This window comes from Cryptomeria japonica, chromosome 3 (assembly GCF_030272615.1).
Source record: "Cryptomeria japonica chromosome 3, Sugi_1.0, whole genome shotgun sequence".
NCBI classification, from domain to species: Eukaryota; Viridiplantae; Streptophyta; class Pinopsida; order Cupressales; family Cupressaceae; genus Cryptomeria; species Cryptomeria japonica.
The window spans coordinates 907,813,414-907,831,813 of record NC_081407.1 but is presented as its reverse complement, the minus strand read 5'-3'; the positions used below and the strand labels follow the sequence as shown (position 1 = coordinate 907,831,813).

General features: G+C 32.8%; 1 protein-coding gene across 1 annotated transcript; it reads right to left on the bottom strand.

Moving 5' to 3' along the window:
• Positions 1 to 10,805: 10,805 nt before the first annotated feature.
• Positions 10,806 to 17,957, bottom strand: LOC131067016 (protein DETOXIFICATION 30). Its single transcript, XM_058001944.2, has 9 exons — positions 17,703 to 17,957; positions 17,334 to 17,473; positions 14,399 to 14,940; positions 14,206 to 14,292; positions 14,036 to 14,092; positions 13,073 to 13,311; positions 11,396 to 11,514; positions 11,220 to 11,306; positions 10,806 to 11,119 (listed from the first exon to the last, which is right to left on the bottom strand). Exons 1-9 carry the CDS (start codon positions 17,839 to 17,841, stop codon positions 11,054 to 11,056), a joined length of 1,476 nt encoding a protein of 491 aa, XP_057857927.2. The 5' UTR covers positions 17,842 to 17,957; the 3' UTR covers positions 10,806 to 11,053.
• Between the last annotated feature and the right edge of the window lie 443 nt (positions 17,958 to 18,400).

The window sequence follows — 18,400 nt, the reverse complement described above, 5'->3', positions numbered from 1 at the left end:
CACATTATAGCATCAAAGTTTTCTGGAAACCCTTACAATCTCAGATTACCCAACCCAAAACTCAACTCTCAAACTCACTCTCCAAAACCTAAAACAAGTTTCCTCAAATGAGTCCTAAATAGCTTCTCTTTCATTTGGAGACAAAATTACAATATAGAAATTACCATTTGGCGAACAAATGCCAAAACATGAAATTGGAAATTTGAAAATTCGGCTAGATTCGAAAACTGGAAACTTTCTGAAAAATTGTCCAACTTCTGACAACCATAACTTTTGATTCAAGAATCGGATTGATGCACCGTTTGAATCTATTTGAGTGAAGAATTTGCCAAGAATCCGCTTTGCTGATCCTCGCTATTTTTAGGGTCGTTTGGAACCATTTAATGCCTCAAATCTGACTTGGAAGAATTTTTTTTGGTTTTTCGGGAAACTAAAATTTGAATAACTTTCAAACCGTAAATGATTTTAACTTGATTCTTTCGCCAAAGTGCTTATTTTTTTATTCTCAAGCTTCCCGCAAAATTCGGGCATCATTCGTCTTTAAATAAAACTTTCTATTTTTGGCAATCGGCTAAAAAAAACTCGTCAATTCTAAAAGTTGGAATCTCTTATTCGTCCAAATGGGTATCCAGAATTGCAAAAAAATTAAAATAAAACTATAAAAAAAAGGAATTATTTTTGGGTGATGCAGGATTGCCCTTACACCATCGGATGCTCCTGCATCAACAAGGGATATCAAGCTACAACAAGATATATTGAAGTATGATTTCATGATGGGATTTAATATGATTTATCATGTTATTGCATGAAAACTTGGAGAACTTATCTAAAGAGCATTGCATCACCATCATTATCAATCATGAGGTATAATATTGTCAATTCAACATTTTACTTCATATTTGGTTTCTACTCTACCAAGGGTAAGCTCTCTTTTCTAATCAATCATAGATATAGTGGAGGTTAATCCGTACCTAGGGTGTTAGTTAGGAACAACCCTATACAACACAAAAATTTCCTCTTTTTTGTGTGTAGGTTACAAATCTAACAATTGAAAATTGTGAGATTGTGGAAGGCAAATTGAAACACACAGTTCTAGATTTTGAATAGGTGAAAAATCTTGGTCTATGGAGTGTCGCTCCATAGATTGACACTTTTTCATTGAAATTTCAAGAGAACAATCTATAGAGCACACTAATCCAAAATATCAACATCTCTCATGATTCCAACACCTATTGGACTATGGTACATAGTTCCTTTGATCGACACTTTCAAGCTTAGATTTTAGACATAGATTTCACTCTACACACCATTTCCAAATTTGTACTTCTAAGTTGAATTTCAGTTATGTATTTATCTGTTTATGCTTAACATCATTAATTTTGCATCATTCAACCTAGTTCTTTCATCATCAATTCAATTACATTTAATCATATCCAATCAGCATTCAAAAGGGAACAATCAATCACAGTGCTACACTTTACTATGGGATTGAAGTTGAGGTTAATCGGTTATTCCCTAATGAAAGAGTTTGGAAATGGTTCCTAGTTTGCATTCTTAGGCTATACCACATTTTCCTACATTTCATTTTGGTCAACCTGACATGTCTTACACTTGCATATTCTCTAATTTTTAGTTTCAAATATGATTTTTGCATGAAATTTTTAGATTTAGGCGCATTCATTCCTCAAATCTAATGCTTATGTTCTCGCATTTCACATCATTTATATCTCATTGTTACTAATTAGAAAGAAAATTTATCTCTTTGAATGTCTAATTTTATTCTTGAGTAGTTGCTTTTATGATGAATCCATTCCATGGATGTGATAGTTTCTTAGGTCTTCTTATGAAATTCCATCTCTCTCCTAATGATCCTCCTAACCATAAGGATAATTTGAGGCAAGAGGATGATTACACTAGAACATTTTCCAATGCTCTCCTTTCTAAGGATGTAGCATTGATGAATGATGCTTGTCCCTCTCCCAAACTTGCTCCCACCCATGAGGATATTCTAGTGAAAGAGGATGATACCATTAAGACTTCCATTCATGACACTTTACCTCCTATTCAATTTAATGAAATCTCTTCTAGAGATGAAGTGTTGTTTAATCAGGCTTGTCCATCTCCTAAAATTGATCATATTCATGAGGGTATTTTGGTGCAAGAGGAGTATATCACTAGAAATGTGCCCAGTTCTCTCTCTCTCTCTCTCTCTCTCTCTCTCTCTCAAAGATGAAGCTTTAGTGAATAAAGAACCCAATCAAGCAATACTATTCATTTTTCTAGCCATGTGTGAAACCTAATTTTTTTTCTCCATATTTTCTCACCTAATTATCATGCAATAGCTCACACATATAACACTTAAAACAACAAGAAAGATTCAAATGTTCTTCCTACTTGTCAACCTTTTCTTCCCCAACCACCTCGTCTTTCACAACATGTTGGTAAGGAGTATGATCTTGTTTAGCAACTTCATGCCACTTCAGCTAAGATCTACCTTTGGGATTTGATTCAAACTTCACCTACATACCACAAGATGCTTCAAGAAGCCTTATAGAAGGTAGTTGTCTCACCTTTTTCTAAGTTGAAAGATGTAGCAATATTGCTTGATCATATGTATGAAACAAAGTTGGATATTGTGTTCAAATAACATGAGCTATATCCTTTGGAAGTTGCATAAAAACTTAGAGGACTTATCCAAAGAGAATTGCATCACCATCATTATCAATCTTGAGGTGTTATTTTGTAAATAATTAATTTACTTCAGATTTGGCTTCTACGCTACCAAGGGTAATCTCTATTTTTTAATCAATCATAGCTATAGTGGAGGTTAATTTATACCCAGAGTTTGACTAAGGTAAACCCCTATACAACATAACATTTTCCCTCTTTTGTGTGTGCATGTTACATATATGACAGTTAAAAGTTGTAGGATTGTAGAAGGTAGACTAAGACACACAATTCCAAATTTTGACCAAGCAAAAACTCCTGGTTTATGGAGGATCTCTCCATAGATCGACACTTTTTTGCTGAAATTTCAAGAGAATGATCTATAGAGCATCCTGATTTGAAACATAACATCTCCCATGATTCAAACATCTATTAGACTATGGTGCCTAACTCATCTAACCAACACTTTCAAGCTTAGATTTCAAACACAAGTTTCTCTTTGCACACCATTTCTAGATTTGAACTTCTAAGTTGAATTTCAATTCTTATTTATCTATTTATGCTGAATATTTTCAATGTTGTATAATTTAACCTAGTTCTTGTATCTTCAATTCAATTACATTTAATCATATCCAATCAACATTCACAAGGAAACAATCAATCATAGTGCTTAGCTCTCCTGGAGGCCTGAAGTTGGGCTTGATTAGTTGTTCCAACATGAAAGATTTTCAAAATAGTTCCTAGTTTGCATTATTAGGATAGACTCCATTTTCCTACATTTCAACAGGAAAGAGAGCAAGTATATTATTAATCTTCACCAAAGGATGTATAACAATACACTTCATTGCTCTCAACAAATAAACTTGGTAGCACTCTATTACCTACAAGAACTCAAGTCATACACTACCATCTCATGGATCCAATTTATAGAAATTGTGAGAGGAAACATTACTATGTTATCCTAAAATAAGAGGCAAATAGTGGACAAACAATAGACATGGTAATAAAATAATATATTTCACATGGCTCCAACATGGGTGCATAACCCATAGGTAGTCAACTCTTCCGCTTCCCAGATGCTCTATAACTCCTCAATGAATCTTCAAATCACCCAATAGACAACCTTTCACCTTCCAAACTTGGGTGCCCAACTCATGACTCTTTGTATTCTCCAAAGTGGATGCCTAGTAGGTATCTTGACCCATTTTTTCTTATCTCCATCACTGAAACATGCTCACCTCTTAAAGATGCAATTATAATTTATAAATATTAAATGTTTTTCCTCTCATGTTCTTGAGAACACTTTCCAAGGAACATGGAGACACACGAATGACATAGGAATACAAGGTTAATGTAATCTATTGTAACACTTTTTTATCTTTTCTTTGTTTATAGGTGTAATGGATAAATTCATCCAATATTTTTTAATAATTGTGGGCTCTTCTAGTGTTGGGATTCCATATATTAATATATCCTCAATGAGGAGCTGATGTGTGATGATTGTGATATTTATGGTAATCGGAATTCCTTTTCATCATCTGATCTCAATTATTTTTATCCCTCAAGCATAATCTCAAATAGAAAGAGGGATAGACCCTCCCCTCTTTGATCCCTCAAGCAACCTCAAAGTAGTTGCAGGAGGGAACCATTCACTATAATAGAACATCACATAGTTGAAATACATGTAAAAATCCATCTTAATCATTTTTTATTGAAGCTATTTTTTTCCAAAATTTTTAGAAGAAACATCTAGCTAACTCTATCACAGGATTTACTTATGTCAAGCTTTAAGATCTTACCTTTTTGGTTCTTTTTTTTTTATGGAATGAATGGTTTCATGTCCTATGATCATTTCATCCATGATATTCCTCCCTAGGATGAAACCACTTTGTTCTTGTGATATTAAGGATCAGATTAAGATCTTCAATCAATTAGCTATTATCTTGTAGATAATCTTCTAAATTGTGTTACATAGAGATCGATCGGTAGTCTAAGGAGATGCAGATCTTTTTTTTTATAAGAATAATGTTTGTGTTATTAAAATCTCTTGGAATTTTGCTTGATTTTATTGATTCTTTGAATACCTTCCAAATATCATTTCCACGAAATTTCTAGTAAAAATGATAAAAGGACCTGCAACAAATCCATCAAGACTAGAGGCCTTCTTAGAATGGAGTTAGAACATTGCACGTTTTGTTTCATAGTTTATTAGAGGGGTGGATAAGAGCAAATTTGGGGTATTCACCAAGATATCATTATGTACAAGTCCCCCTAAATAAGATCCAAAAAAGGTTAACTACTTTGCATTGAATTTCTATGGAGGGTGATAAAAATCTACATCAACAACAATAATTTGTAATTTCATTTTGTTCCTACCACACTTTCATCATGTCATGGAAGTATTTTGCATTTAGGTCACCTTCTGCAAGGCAAGTCTCGTTGGATTTTGACGTCTAGTAAATTTCCTCTATTGCAAGGATCTCTCTATGCTCATCTATAAGCTCCTTTTCTCTTATATAATCATTCAAAAGCATCCTATTTGCAATGACCTTCTCATTAAGAACCTTCAATTCTTCCTCATGTACACTTTTTCTTTTTAGATATAATTACAAGATTCCTTGTTCCATACTTTTAATTTTCTTTAATATCTTAGATTTTTTTGTAGAAGACAAACATCCTAGAATTGCTTATGTTTTGGTTTTCTTAGCACCAAGGTCTGATTATGTCTTTAATCTTTGAAAATCTTAGCCACATTTTTTCAAAGAAAAATTGGAATTTAGGATGTGGGCGATCTTCTAACAAGAAGAGGAGATAGGGAAATGATTGAAGCAAAAAAATAAGCATGTTTAAAGAGTCTGTGAGCACTAGGGAGTTAAGCCAATTAGCAAATACAAATAAAAAATATTCAATCTATCTTCAATATTTGTAAATCTAGATCTTTTTTTATTCCATGTATAATTTCCAGTAACTAGGGCAATGTTAATGAGATTGTTGGATTGGACAAATGCTATAAAATATTTCTATGCTTGAGAGGTTCTACCTAAGCCTCATTTTTTTTACTAGTAGAAGATTGTATTAAAATCCATGCCAACAACAACTTTTCATCGTTGGAGAACTAATTTTTTTATATTTCATTCTAAACATTCTTTTTATCTTTCATATTAATGAATCCATAAACATTAAAGAAATCTTTAAGTAAAAGTGGAGCTACATAACTTTGTCGGTTGCTAATTAAAATGTGATAATATGTCTATAGAAACACTTTTAGGTTTCCATAAAAGCCCCAAACCGCCTCAAGCCCTCACAACCTCAAGAGAGCCAACCAATCTATCTTGTACAATGCTTGATGAATGAACTTGCCTCCATCTAATTTATCTCTTATATAAAAACAATTTCAACCAATAGATTGTCTAAATGACATTCAATCGTACACCATTTTTAAAAGGCATTTAAGCCCTATTCCATGTTAAGATCTTGGTGGATCTCCAAGGTATGCTTTAATAGTCACCTGATCAGTGATCATTGTCTAACACATTGTTCTTCAATAGACATCATGTTTCCATAATCCATGAGATAGTAATCAACTACTTCCAGAGTAGATTGTGTGTAAATTTTTGCATCAACGTTTCGAATCACACTCCGTGATCCATCATCAGGATGTAGAGCTAGAGAGCAAGCAGAGTGAAAAATGATCAAGAAGCAAACCAAGGGAGCTAAAAAGAGGGAGGGAGGAGGCACAAAGATCAAGGGATGAGGTTTGACAAGATATGAAAAAAATAAATAAATAAAGATAAAATGAAAACAAAGATAATCCAAAATAAACAAATAATTGAAAATAAAAAATAAAAATAGATAAATAAATAAATACAGACACAAAGGCCCAACACAAAAATATAGGAGTGTATGCATGCATATATACATATTTCTAGATATACATATATGCACACACTCAAGTGTGTGTGTGTGTGTGTGTGTGTGTGTGTGTATTTATATATAACAAAAACAAGAGAAGAATAAAATCAAAGAAAAAACCAACAAAAGAGAAGAATGACATAATTTACAAGGCAATAGAAAGGCACATACAAAGAAAAACAAGATAAAAATAAAAACCAAATTAAGAAAACTAAACAAAAGAAAGAAAATAAAGGAACCAAGAAAAGAATAAAAATGTATGTATGTATGTACGTACACATACATACATACATACACACATACATACATACATACATACCTACATACATACATTCAAACAAACATCCATACACACATACATACAAACAAACATACAAACAAACTCACAAACAAACAATCATACATACAAACATGCACACATACATACATACCTACATACCTACACACATACATATGTATGTATATAAATGTGCGTGAATATATATATATATATATATATATATATATATATATATATATATATATATATATATATATATATATATATATATATATATATATATATATATATATATATATATATATATATATATATATATATATATATATATATATATATAAGCAAGAAAAAGAGAAAGAAAAAACAAGAAGAAGGACTGAGATAGGCAAAAGCAAAAGGAAAGCCCAGAGGGACAACTAAAGGAAGTGAGAGAAGATCCAACGAAGAGAGGCATCAAGAATGATGATGATGGCAAGTGCAGAGGTTTGAGAGCAAAGGCTGCCATGCAATAACCATGTCTCCAACCTTAATCGAGATGAGGGGTGGAGTGTTAGTATTGTCTAGCAGCCTTTGCTCTCAAACCTCCGCACTTGCCATCATCATCATTCTTGATACATCTCTTCGTTGGATCTTCTCTCACTTCCCTCGGCTGTCCCCTTAGGCTTTGCTTTTGCTTTTGCTTATCTCAATCCTTCTTCTTGTTTTTTCTTTCTCTCTTTCTTGCTTATATATATATATATATATATATATATATATATATATATATATATATATATATATATATATATATTCACACACACATATGTGTACATAGGTATGTATGTATGTGTGCATGTTTGAATTTATGATTGTTTGTTTGTTTGAATGTATGTATGTAGGTATGTATGTATGTGTGTATGTATGTACATACATACATACATTTTTATTCTTTTCTTGGTTCCTTTATTTTCTCTTTCTTTTGTTTAGTTCTCTTAATTTGGTTTTTATTTTTATCTTGGATTTTCTTGTTTTTCTTTGTATATTCTTTCCTAGTTGTCTTTGTATGTGCCTTTCTATTGCCTTGTATTTTCTTTGTCATTCTTCTCTTTTGTTGGGTTTTTCTTTGATTTTATTCTTCTCTTGTTTTTGTTATATATATAGAAAGAGAGACATACATGCATATATGTATATCTAGATATATGTATATATACACATACACTCCTATATTTTCTTGTTGGACCTTTGGGTCTGTATTTATTTATTTATCTATTTTTATGTTTTATTTTTATTTATTTATTGGTATTCCCTTTTTATCTTTTATCTGTTTTCCTTTCCTTTTCGAATGCAGACATGAGGATGCTAATATTAAGATGTTTGGTGTCAATTGGTTTATTCTTCTGGGGTCGATAATGTCCACCTCATCTTCCACATTGACATTCTTCGATTCAGAGTCAACAACATCATTTTGTTCAGTGATTTTTTCTTCCTTTCCATTGGGGATAATTGCCAAGCAAGAAAGTAGAGCAAAATCTTGATTCTTTGTAGTTAGAATTTAGGGTTTGTTGGAGTTAGAACCCTTGGAGCATCCTACCGGATATTATCTTTGTTGTGGGAGCAAATTTTACATCTCAGACAATAAAATATTGGGGTCTCCTTCTCTATCCCTTGTGTCCAAATTTTGGGAGCGGTGGTAAGTTTAATTAATGCAGAAATTTCATTGATAAAAATTAATTTGATCTGTGCATAAATTAGGGTTTCAGATTGACCTCCAGAGTCATTCTGATGCTATCACCAATTTTGATTAAGCAATCCTGCGACAAGCAATCAATCTTATCCATGTCGAAAAATCCATAGGGGAAGCCTCTGTGGGATTAAAATTTGAAATCCACTTTTGCAAATAAATATGTAAGACCCATTTTTCTTCCAAGGGTATCTGTTCAAAATCTTATCTCTTTCTTTGGGATATTGAGCAACTGTCGTGAAGAACCCAATTGAATTCCCAATTATTCTTGATCCAATCTTCAGTTGCTGCTCCTGCAAACTTTTCCCCATTAAACTTTGCACTCGGATACTGGCTTTATTATGTCTGCATATTGTTCTGCTTCACTCGCCCATCACTATCAAAATTGTTTTTCTTCTCAAAGGCTACTTGCAACTGTGCCATTTTTTTTTGGATATTTATCTAGATTTTATATAATTGATATAATTTAGTAGATTAGGTTAATTAAATAAATAAGATTTGTTTAATCAATCATTAGAAGAAAGATGTTTCAGTTAATTAAATTATTAAAGATGTGATGTGGGATTAATGATGTGGATTGATGGATTAAAATGTGTAAGCAGATTTTAAGTCTATAATTCTCAATAATGAATATTCTAAAATAAATTTAGAAGTCAATTCTAATTTGAAAAATCTATTATTTGAAAATAACTATTAATTCAAATAAAGACATTATATTGATCTATTTATTAAATTATAGAAATTAAATAAGCAAGCACAATTAATTCAACAATATTTACTTCACTCACACTTTGAATTATAAATATAACACATTAAATGGATTAAATCTTGTTCATTATATAGTCTAATCCATGACATTTAATCAAATCATTATAGAAGTAGTGAACACATTAGTAATTAGTGTAAATTTTGCAATCAAATATGACAAGAATTAGGGATGTTACACATTACTAGTGGCAGAGGAGGATGCTTGAAATGCTTTTGATTGAGGAATGAGAGTATTCATTGGGAAAATTTAGTAACAAATTAGGGTTTGTGATTTGTTGTTGGTTAGAGTTTATGTTTAGAACGGAGGTGGACACTACCACAAGAGTACAGCTATCTTGAAGGACAAACATTATAAAGTAGAAGAAACATGTTATAATATAAGACTTAAAAATATGTTGAGTGAATTCTACTCATGTTTAAGAGCAGTAGACAACTAGATGTACATAAACTCTGAAATAAAAGTACAAAATATACAATTTTTTATTCTACATATCTATATTTATTTTGTACATTAGAAACATGTTTATTTCAATTATAAATTAAAATTATATTCTTTCTGACTAAGACCTTCAAAACAATTTTGAAGAAGAGACTAGTACAAACTACAACTTACCATAGAATCAATATATCATCCCTTCTATCCAGAGATCAAAATGCGTCATTGAAATTTGACCCTTTTTTTAAATATAATAAAAATTGCAGTTTGTTTCCTTCATAGACAGTTCAATTTTGTAATATCAGAGTTAAGTAACAGAAATTGTACATTTTTTATTCTGATCATGTTGCCACTTGCCACAGCCACTATTCTCTCTTGACCCAATGGATGCACATATTAAAGGGATAAAGTTAAAAAAATCATCCCAATCAAGGTGGGACTTAGGTGAATTGGTTAATTTGTCACTATGGCTCCAAAAATCTTCGTCGAAATCCCATTCATACAGTATTCTTCTTATCATTTTTAGGAAAGCCCAACATGCACAATGATAACTTCCCCAGTAGAATGGACTGGTATCTCCTTGAAAAGTAGCTTTTTGTGCCATATACTTTTGGAACTGTACTTAACCATTCAATAATTGCTCATCAAGAAGAGCTTTGGCAAAAATTTCCCTGCAGATATCTTTGTTTAAGATCAAAAGTAAGATGAAAAAATGGAGAAGGAAATTAATGTGTTTTAAATTCCACAGACTGAACTGTTATTATGGTATACCAATTGGGAACTAAGATACTAGTATAGAGTACCAGTTAGAAAAACATTACCCTCAACAAAAATGTTCTTTGACACTTGAAAGGATTGTAGTAGAAGAAGTTGCAGAGATTTTAACACAGTGAAGATTCACTCGCAAGAAATGTTAAACTTTCAGATCTAGAATCTACAGCGAGAAGTTGATCGAAATTTACATTTTCAACTACTTTTTCCATGCCTCATCCGTCGCTATAGAAATGATAGTTCAAAGAGGATTGATAAAATTTGTTTCTACTTGCATTTCTCATTGAAGAATATGTAAAATTCTTCTGAAATTTGTGTACACCTGAATTGAGTGGAATGTCTGAGCAAGAAAATAATGAAATATGTGAATCATTGTTCATAAATATAGATGAATGAGTTTAACTCTTAAAACTACAGAATTTAATTCTGACACACCATAAAAAAAAATACTTCCTATTCACTAATAAAATATGTGTCTATCTCTCGAGATTCAGAATCTTCAAGTGGAAGATTGATGTGTAAATCCACCTCCCCAAGTCTTAATTCTACTTTCAGCCCGCATAGCCTGCAACAACACCACATTCCAGAACATTTTCTAATTAGCCAGATTTCTTGGACATAAAAAGTTATATTGCTATAAGTAATCTCACATGAATGTTCAGTACCTCTCTGCTCCAATTTGCTCGAATTGTAATGATACATAAAACCGCAGTCTGCAATGCACTTCCACAAAGCATCCCACCCCACATTCCCTGCACTCACAATCATTAAATACTTGAGCCACAAACCATAACATGCTGGGAAATATTGATTAGTTTATGTAATGGAAGATCGACAATACCTTAGTGCCGAGATCAAATTTATAGCCTAGTAGAATTGCCAGGGGCACACCCAAGACATAGTAGCATACAATGTTTACACAGGCCACAAATGTTTGCCATCCTGCTCCTATTGCCACACCTTTATATCCACAGACAGAGCATTACAGAATGTCAAGAAACACATAAACATTATTTGTTGATTCAGGCTTGTAGGAAAAGAAATCCATTAAATCTATATATTAGAAGTAATGCATCTAGAATTTGAAGTAAATAAAAAAACCATATAGCATACATTATTTTGCACACAATCTTTTTCACTATAAATGGTTTATAATAGAATAAAGGTCTTTACTGACTCTTATGTATGTGTATATTAATAGGTACATAAAAAACAATTTAAAATTTGCACAAATGCTTTAAAACTATGGATATAAATAGAAAATCTATGCATACACTTAAATTTTTTTTTTCTCATCATTAATTTCCAGTCTTAACTGAGTATACAACATGAGCTTTCTATCATTCTCTCCAAGCAACAAAAATAACTATTATGGATTGTAGAAAACTAATATTCTTAGTATACAACATACTTTCAACAAAACTATTATATTCTAATTCAATAGTTGAAAAATCTCATAAACTAACATTTAAAATAAAAAAGAAGATTAAATGTCATAAAACAATAGTTAAAATAAAGAAAAGAGACAAAAGGTCTTCATGTGGAATGTGTATTGGATCATGCATCTTTAAAAAAAGAAAAGGATACAAAGGGTTTTCTATGTTAAACATGCGTTGCCCCTATGTATCTTTTAAAAATGGAAGGGAAAAAAAATCCTCATCATATTGAATATGCATTGACGGAAAGGAAACATAATGTTCTCTTCATGTTGAGAATGTGTATGGGTCAAAAGAAGATAAAAGGTCATCTTCATGTAAAACATGCATTGGACCATACATCTTTAAAAAAGGAAAGGACATAAAAGGTCTTCCATGTTGAAGATATGTGACCCCTATGTATCTTTAAAAACGAAAGACAAAGGTCCTCTTCAAGTTGAACATGCATTAGTCAAAAGGAGACAAAAGATTCTCTTCATGTCAAATGTGTATTGGCTCGCCTCTAACTCTGCTTAGGTTATAGGTTAGCTTATACGAGCCATACATGTAGACCCGTGTGCATATCCTGCCTCCTCAGTACATCAGCTCACTGAGGTTTGTGAATAGGAAGGAAAATAACACCAGAACAATCGTTTTTATTTTTACTTTGGCAAGTAAGAAGAAATTGAGCAGATCCAAATGTGTACATATCCTGCCTTCTCAGCACATCAGTCCACTGAGTTTTGTGAACAGGGAGAAAAATATATACAAGGTACAAGTTAGAAGAAATTGAAGATAAAAGCCACATAATGTTGCATTCAAAATTGTCCTAAGAACTAGGAACAAGAGGCAATCACTTAAAACATAAAGATTGAACTGATTGATTTAGCTTGTGAAGTTTTCTAACTAAAACAAGAAGAAGTTGCATTAAAAATGTTTTAACATACTAAAGGTAGATATAACATGCATCCCATCCTTGAGATACATGGTAGCTAGGCTGTCAAAAAAACCTTTGATTAAATTTTTAGCTGCTTGTAGATGGTGGTGTATCCTAAATGGTCTCTTTCAAAAAGATTTTTTTTGGTCTATTCTACTGTTCTTACCAGAAAGCAGTAGCTGCACATTATTCAATATCACTGCAACTGCCAGAAAAATTGCAAGCTTGGACACTGCTTTGGCAACCACACTGCTGGTTGTGAAAGCCATAGGAAACACATTTCTTGTAATCAAAATGACCATCATGAACATAAGCCCTATCACAAAAGAGGTGCAAGAAGCAACAATTGCTGCAAGTTTTGCAGCTCTTGGGTGTCCAGCTCCCAGCTCATTTGAAACCCTTACACTGTAAAAATAAAAACAACTTAGCTCAAATTATTGTCTTTGGAATGTTGGCAAGAACAAGACACTTCTAACTGCAAAGGAGCCATACATCAGTGTTAGATCACCCTAAAATGCCAATGGGAAATCCAACATTAAATTCTTCTCCTTAGTGTAGCTTAAAGAGGTGATGAAAGTGAAAAATTCATACTCTAAATCACAAAGGACAAGTATCCTTAGCAGTAATTCAGTGAATTAAAAATATGAAATTTTTACTGTTCATATTGATTGTTGCTTAGTATTTTCTAGATTTGATTGTGTGGATTTTTTTATTACAAACATTTCGGATTAAATTCCATGATCCATTATCAGAATAAGATAGCAAGAAAATTTAATCATCCTGTTATCTTATCCTAATAATAGATCATAAAATTTAATCCAAAACATTGATAATATAAAAATTTACACAATCAAATCTAACAAATACTAAGCAGTAACTCAATTGTTAAACACCCCTTCCCCTTCTAACAGCTCCAAATCTAGTTACTCATAAAAAGGGTAAAGAAAGAAAGTAATTCATAGCTTACCCGATAGCTATGTTGAATCCCAAATATATTTACACAGTCAAATCTAACGAATACTAAGCAGTAACTCAATTGTTAAACACCCCTTCCCCTTCTAACAGCTCCAAATCTAGTTACTCCATAAAAAGGGTAAAGAAAGAAAGTAATTCATTGGATTGAGCTTACCCGATAGCTATGTTGAATCCCAAATATATCATATAGATCCAAAACACCAAATTTATGCTGCATACAGGTTGATGAAAACTATGTAAAATTCCAAACAGTTAAAAAGCATAGATACATTCCAAAACAAAATAATCCGCCTAAAAAAGAATTTTGAGTTTTGAGTGCAGTACCATATAGCTACAGAGTCTGTTGCAACTTCTGCATTCTTTAGATGACCGGCCATGAGCAGTAGTGCCATCATGTACATAAAATCCGCGCTGTTAGATTCAAGATAAACGGAACAAATAAAATGTGAATATCAAACCTCAAAACATCAAAATGTATAACATTTCAAGAAATAAAACTGTGATTTGAATTAGTAACCTCATCATAACAGCTGAAGACAATGAAAGACGCAAGAGCCCTCCTAAATTGTGAAATGCACTCCATGAAAATCCAGTCCAAGCTCCACCACAGGTGCCGCTAAATATGTAGGCTATTTGACCCAACACTACTATCCACCATGAGAAATTTAGCATTATTGCAGCCCCAACTAGTCCCCATCCCAGCTTGAGCATCAACAACCAACTGAAGATAACATGGACAATTAAAGCAGCTCCAGAGATGGCAGACATGACAAATAGCTTTCCTTGTGATTGTAAAAACCTAGCGAGCGGGTAATTCATTGCAAAAGCAAATAATTGAGGAATTGTCCACACGGCGAATTTGCCTGCTGCCTCTGCTATTTCATCTGTTTGACCTACGGCCTTGAGAATGGGTGTTGCAAATGCGTACGTCACAGTGAGAAGCAATGCTGTTGTGTTTAATATGACCAGTGACCGTTGCAAACAGAGTCCAAGCATGTCTAGTTTCCCTGTTCCAAATGCTTGACCACAAACTGTTTCTACAGCGTTTCCCATCCCCAGCTGTAAAATCAAGAATTTTTTTCTAGCATTTCTTAAGAAATATATATTTGCAATATGCATAAGCTGAATGAAATAGCACACCATACAATGATTTTTAGGCCATATTTACAAAAATGAAATGGTTTGGATCCGTTGACAATTTTTCAAACTTTTAGTTGTCTCTACTGGCACAAATTTAGCATATGAAACCATCTTATGAAAGCCCACAACAGAATGTTTTCTATTTATCTGGGTTTTGATCTCATGACCATGTTGAAATCAGAGTCCAAGATGCCATCCCATGCCCTGTCTCGATCATTAGATCAGAGCTGCCTTTATAACGGCCACAGAAGGTACTGCAGATATTTTTTTTCGTTCTTATAGACATTTTAGAGGCCAAGAACGTCCCCACACATTTGAAGGAATTCATTTAGGTTTTACCAAGGCTGCATCAAGATGAGGTATTTGGAGATTCTGGATACTCCTACGGATATCAATACGATTATTTTTTAAAAATAGGAGATGGGATAGTTGGAGATGCTAATTTTTTAATATAATTTATTAATTTATAGAAAATATGTAAAACCAAAGAGTGTATAAGTAAATTGTAAGGCAACAACCCAAACCAACAAGTTGAATCTTTCAACACTGCTGATCCTTTTGCTATTCTATGTGATTATATAGATGAGAATGTGAATATAGATTATACATATGAAAATATGAATACAGACATACAAGAAGGAAGAAAGAAAATGTATATCATACTCTCAAGAATCTAATAGAATTCACTCGTTGTGTATACCACAAAGTCTACCCAAAGAAAATAAAAGAACAAGAAGAAGAATATAGAAAATATGACAATGAATTGCAAATAGCCAAATGACAAATGCTTGTGATCTTGTTAGATCACTCTGACTCCCGCCCTGCATTGGCTCTTGTTTTCTCTTCTGTGGTGTGTATATTTTCCCTCTTCCCGATGCATTTAACTTATTTTTTAAAGATTTTTGTTTTATTTGTGCGAGTACCTTTCTGCGTGGGAGATCACAAGAGTCTTTTAGAGACCACGGTTGAAAGTCTCCTACAATTGGAGACATCTCAGGCAAAGTCTTCGCCGAAACACATCCGAGGGATTAGAGACAGATCTCCGTACAACTATGGGTTTTATCCAAATAGAAGTATTTGCATTTCATGCTTGCCTATCTTCCCAACCATTGTACCTTAAGATGCCCTTACTTCCAAACAAATTGGAAGTAATTTATTTGTGTAGAATGGGGTCATATTCAAACAACCTTGATCAATAGGGGAAGATGCAAAATTCTCAAAGAATACCAAGACTCAACACATCATACCGGACCGGGCAAAAGGTCTTATCAAAGTTATGAAAGCCTTTGTTTATAGGTAACTGATGAGGTTGCTAGCTCATTTGCGGTGACATCAGCTCCAGGCAGCTCTAATCATATGCTGATGTAGTTGTCCAGTCAGAACTTTCAAGGCAAGAGAACAAGGAAACTGAAAGAAGATTTGATGCAGGGGTTTTATTATAGAGAATAGACATTGCTTTTCCAAGCCATCTACTCAGATGATTGCATACAGAACCATGGATGGAATATCTTCTTCAAGAAAGCCTGTGACTGAGGTTGATAAAGCTAGTTAAGTCTAGACTTAGACTCCAAGTGTGTGGAGATTTTTGCACTTTGCACACATGCTGGACAAATATGTCATCACCAAGTTCTTGGGTCTGGTCCCTGTGTAATTAAATTTCAGGGTCTGTCACTGTGTAATTAAAACTCAGGGTCTGTCACTGTGTAATTATAATTCTGAATGTAATTAAAATTTAGGGTCTGTTTCTTGTAATCGAAATTTAGATTTTGATGATGGATCAGAGAATGTGATCTATAACATTGGTACAAACAAATCTCATGCAATTGAATTCAGAAACAACATGAATAAATCAAATTTTTAGCTTCCCTCATCAGGAAATAATTAACTATCTATGTAAAATTTTGTCATTGCTTGAATTCAGTTAAAAAGTAAGAGCTCCTATATTAATGTGAAATATCATAGTTTCAAAGTGTAACAGTGAAATGCAGCTTAACTAGCCTACATTGTAAGCTGTAATTTCTTATCTCAATGTATGATTTAAAAAACAAGGTCAATTAGAAAAGCACAACTATAATGAAAAAATAAAAGCTCCTGCTCCTTTCAGTACATACCATTTTAAGGTAGCCTTAAAATTTTGAGAGAGAAGTATTATAGAAAGCTAAACATTAAATCTTTCAACAGTAGAAAATTTGGGCGGCATATATATTTTTGTCTGTGTAGTTCTTTAAACACTGCCTTCTGCATTCATTCCCTCCTCATCCCCCCAAAAAAACATTTAATTAAATGCTTGATTCTTGACAGAAGAAGCTTACCATGACTCCAAATGAGAACCCTGCAACCACAGTATTTGCTATAGACACAGCAGCCAACTGTAGAGTACCCAGTTGTCCAGCAAAGGTCAAAATTGTGGCCAAAAATGACTGCTGACATAAAGATATGAAGATTGCAGGACCTGCAAAATGTTTTAGGTTGTATGATATTATGATTTGATTGGAAGGAGCTTCCTCTGTCAATGTGTGGTTTGTCTAGCAACTATGATCAGAGAAGTAGCAAGTATTGCCAAGAATGATGACAAACACTATGGATATGCATTTTCATCATAGTGTTTTGCTGCATCCACTGAGTATTAATGAGAAAATCTTCATGAAAACTACTTTTATCGTGAAAAAGGATTACAGTACCTGCAAGTATCCATAGCTTCTTAGACTCTTTCCACCATTCCTTAGAAGCTTCTTTGCAGTTGGTTATGGTTGGAATATCATTATCATCTTGCAGGTTGCCATTTTCAAGTCGATGCAGCAATGGTGAATGTTGCTCCATCCTCACCAGCTATCATGGACTGAACAATCTTCTCCAGTAAGTTTGGAGATGCTACTTTGTTTGCCTTCAAAGGCCAGAACGCGTTGCAACGTATCTTAAAAAGTGGTTAAGTAAAACCATATTTAATTTCAAATATTGATAAAGCTTTTCCAAATAACGTACAACAAAACATAAAGAATGTTGAAGACCAAATGTAATTGGAAGGGAAGGTGAAGAAGGGCAACGACTGGATATTTAGAGGGGTTAGTTGAAATGCTTGTAACCAAACGGTCTTTGTTAATTTAATTATTAAATTTGTCTACGTCCATATATGTTATTATATTGTAATTAATATTATATTACTATTTTTGTAATATTATATATTATATTAAGATTCTCCTTTAGTTCGGTTGTACTAGAGTTTTAGGTTCTTTTCATATAAGTTCAAGGTTCAATTCTCTTTCTTCGGGTTTTTCGGGATGATTGTGGCTTATAGGTAGTGTAATAACAATAACAATAACAATAACAACAAAATAATAATAATAATAATAATAATAATAATAATAATAATAATAACAAC

Bases quoted from the DNA above. Each gene is read 5' to 3' on its own strand.
- LOC131067016 (XM_058001944.2), bottom strand. From the start codon at position 17,841: ATGGAGCAACATTCACCATTGCTGCATCGACTTGAAAATGGCAACCTG. The intron at 14,293-14,398 runs GTTACTAATTCA...TGAATCTAACAG, and splicing joins TCTTCAGCTGTTATGATGAG to CGCGGATTTTATGTACATGA. The intron at 11,515-13,072 runs GTAAGAACAGTA...GTGGATATAAAG, and splicing joins TGTGCAGCTACTGCTTTCTG to GTGTGGCAATAGGAGCAGGA.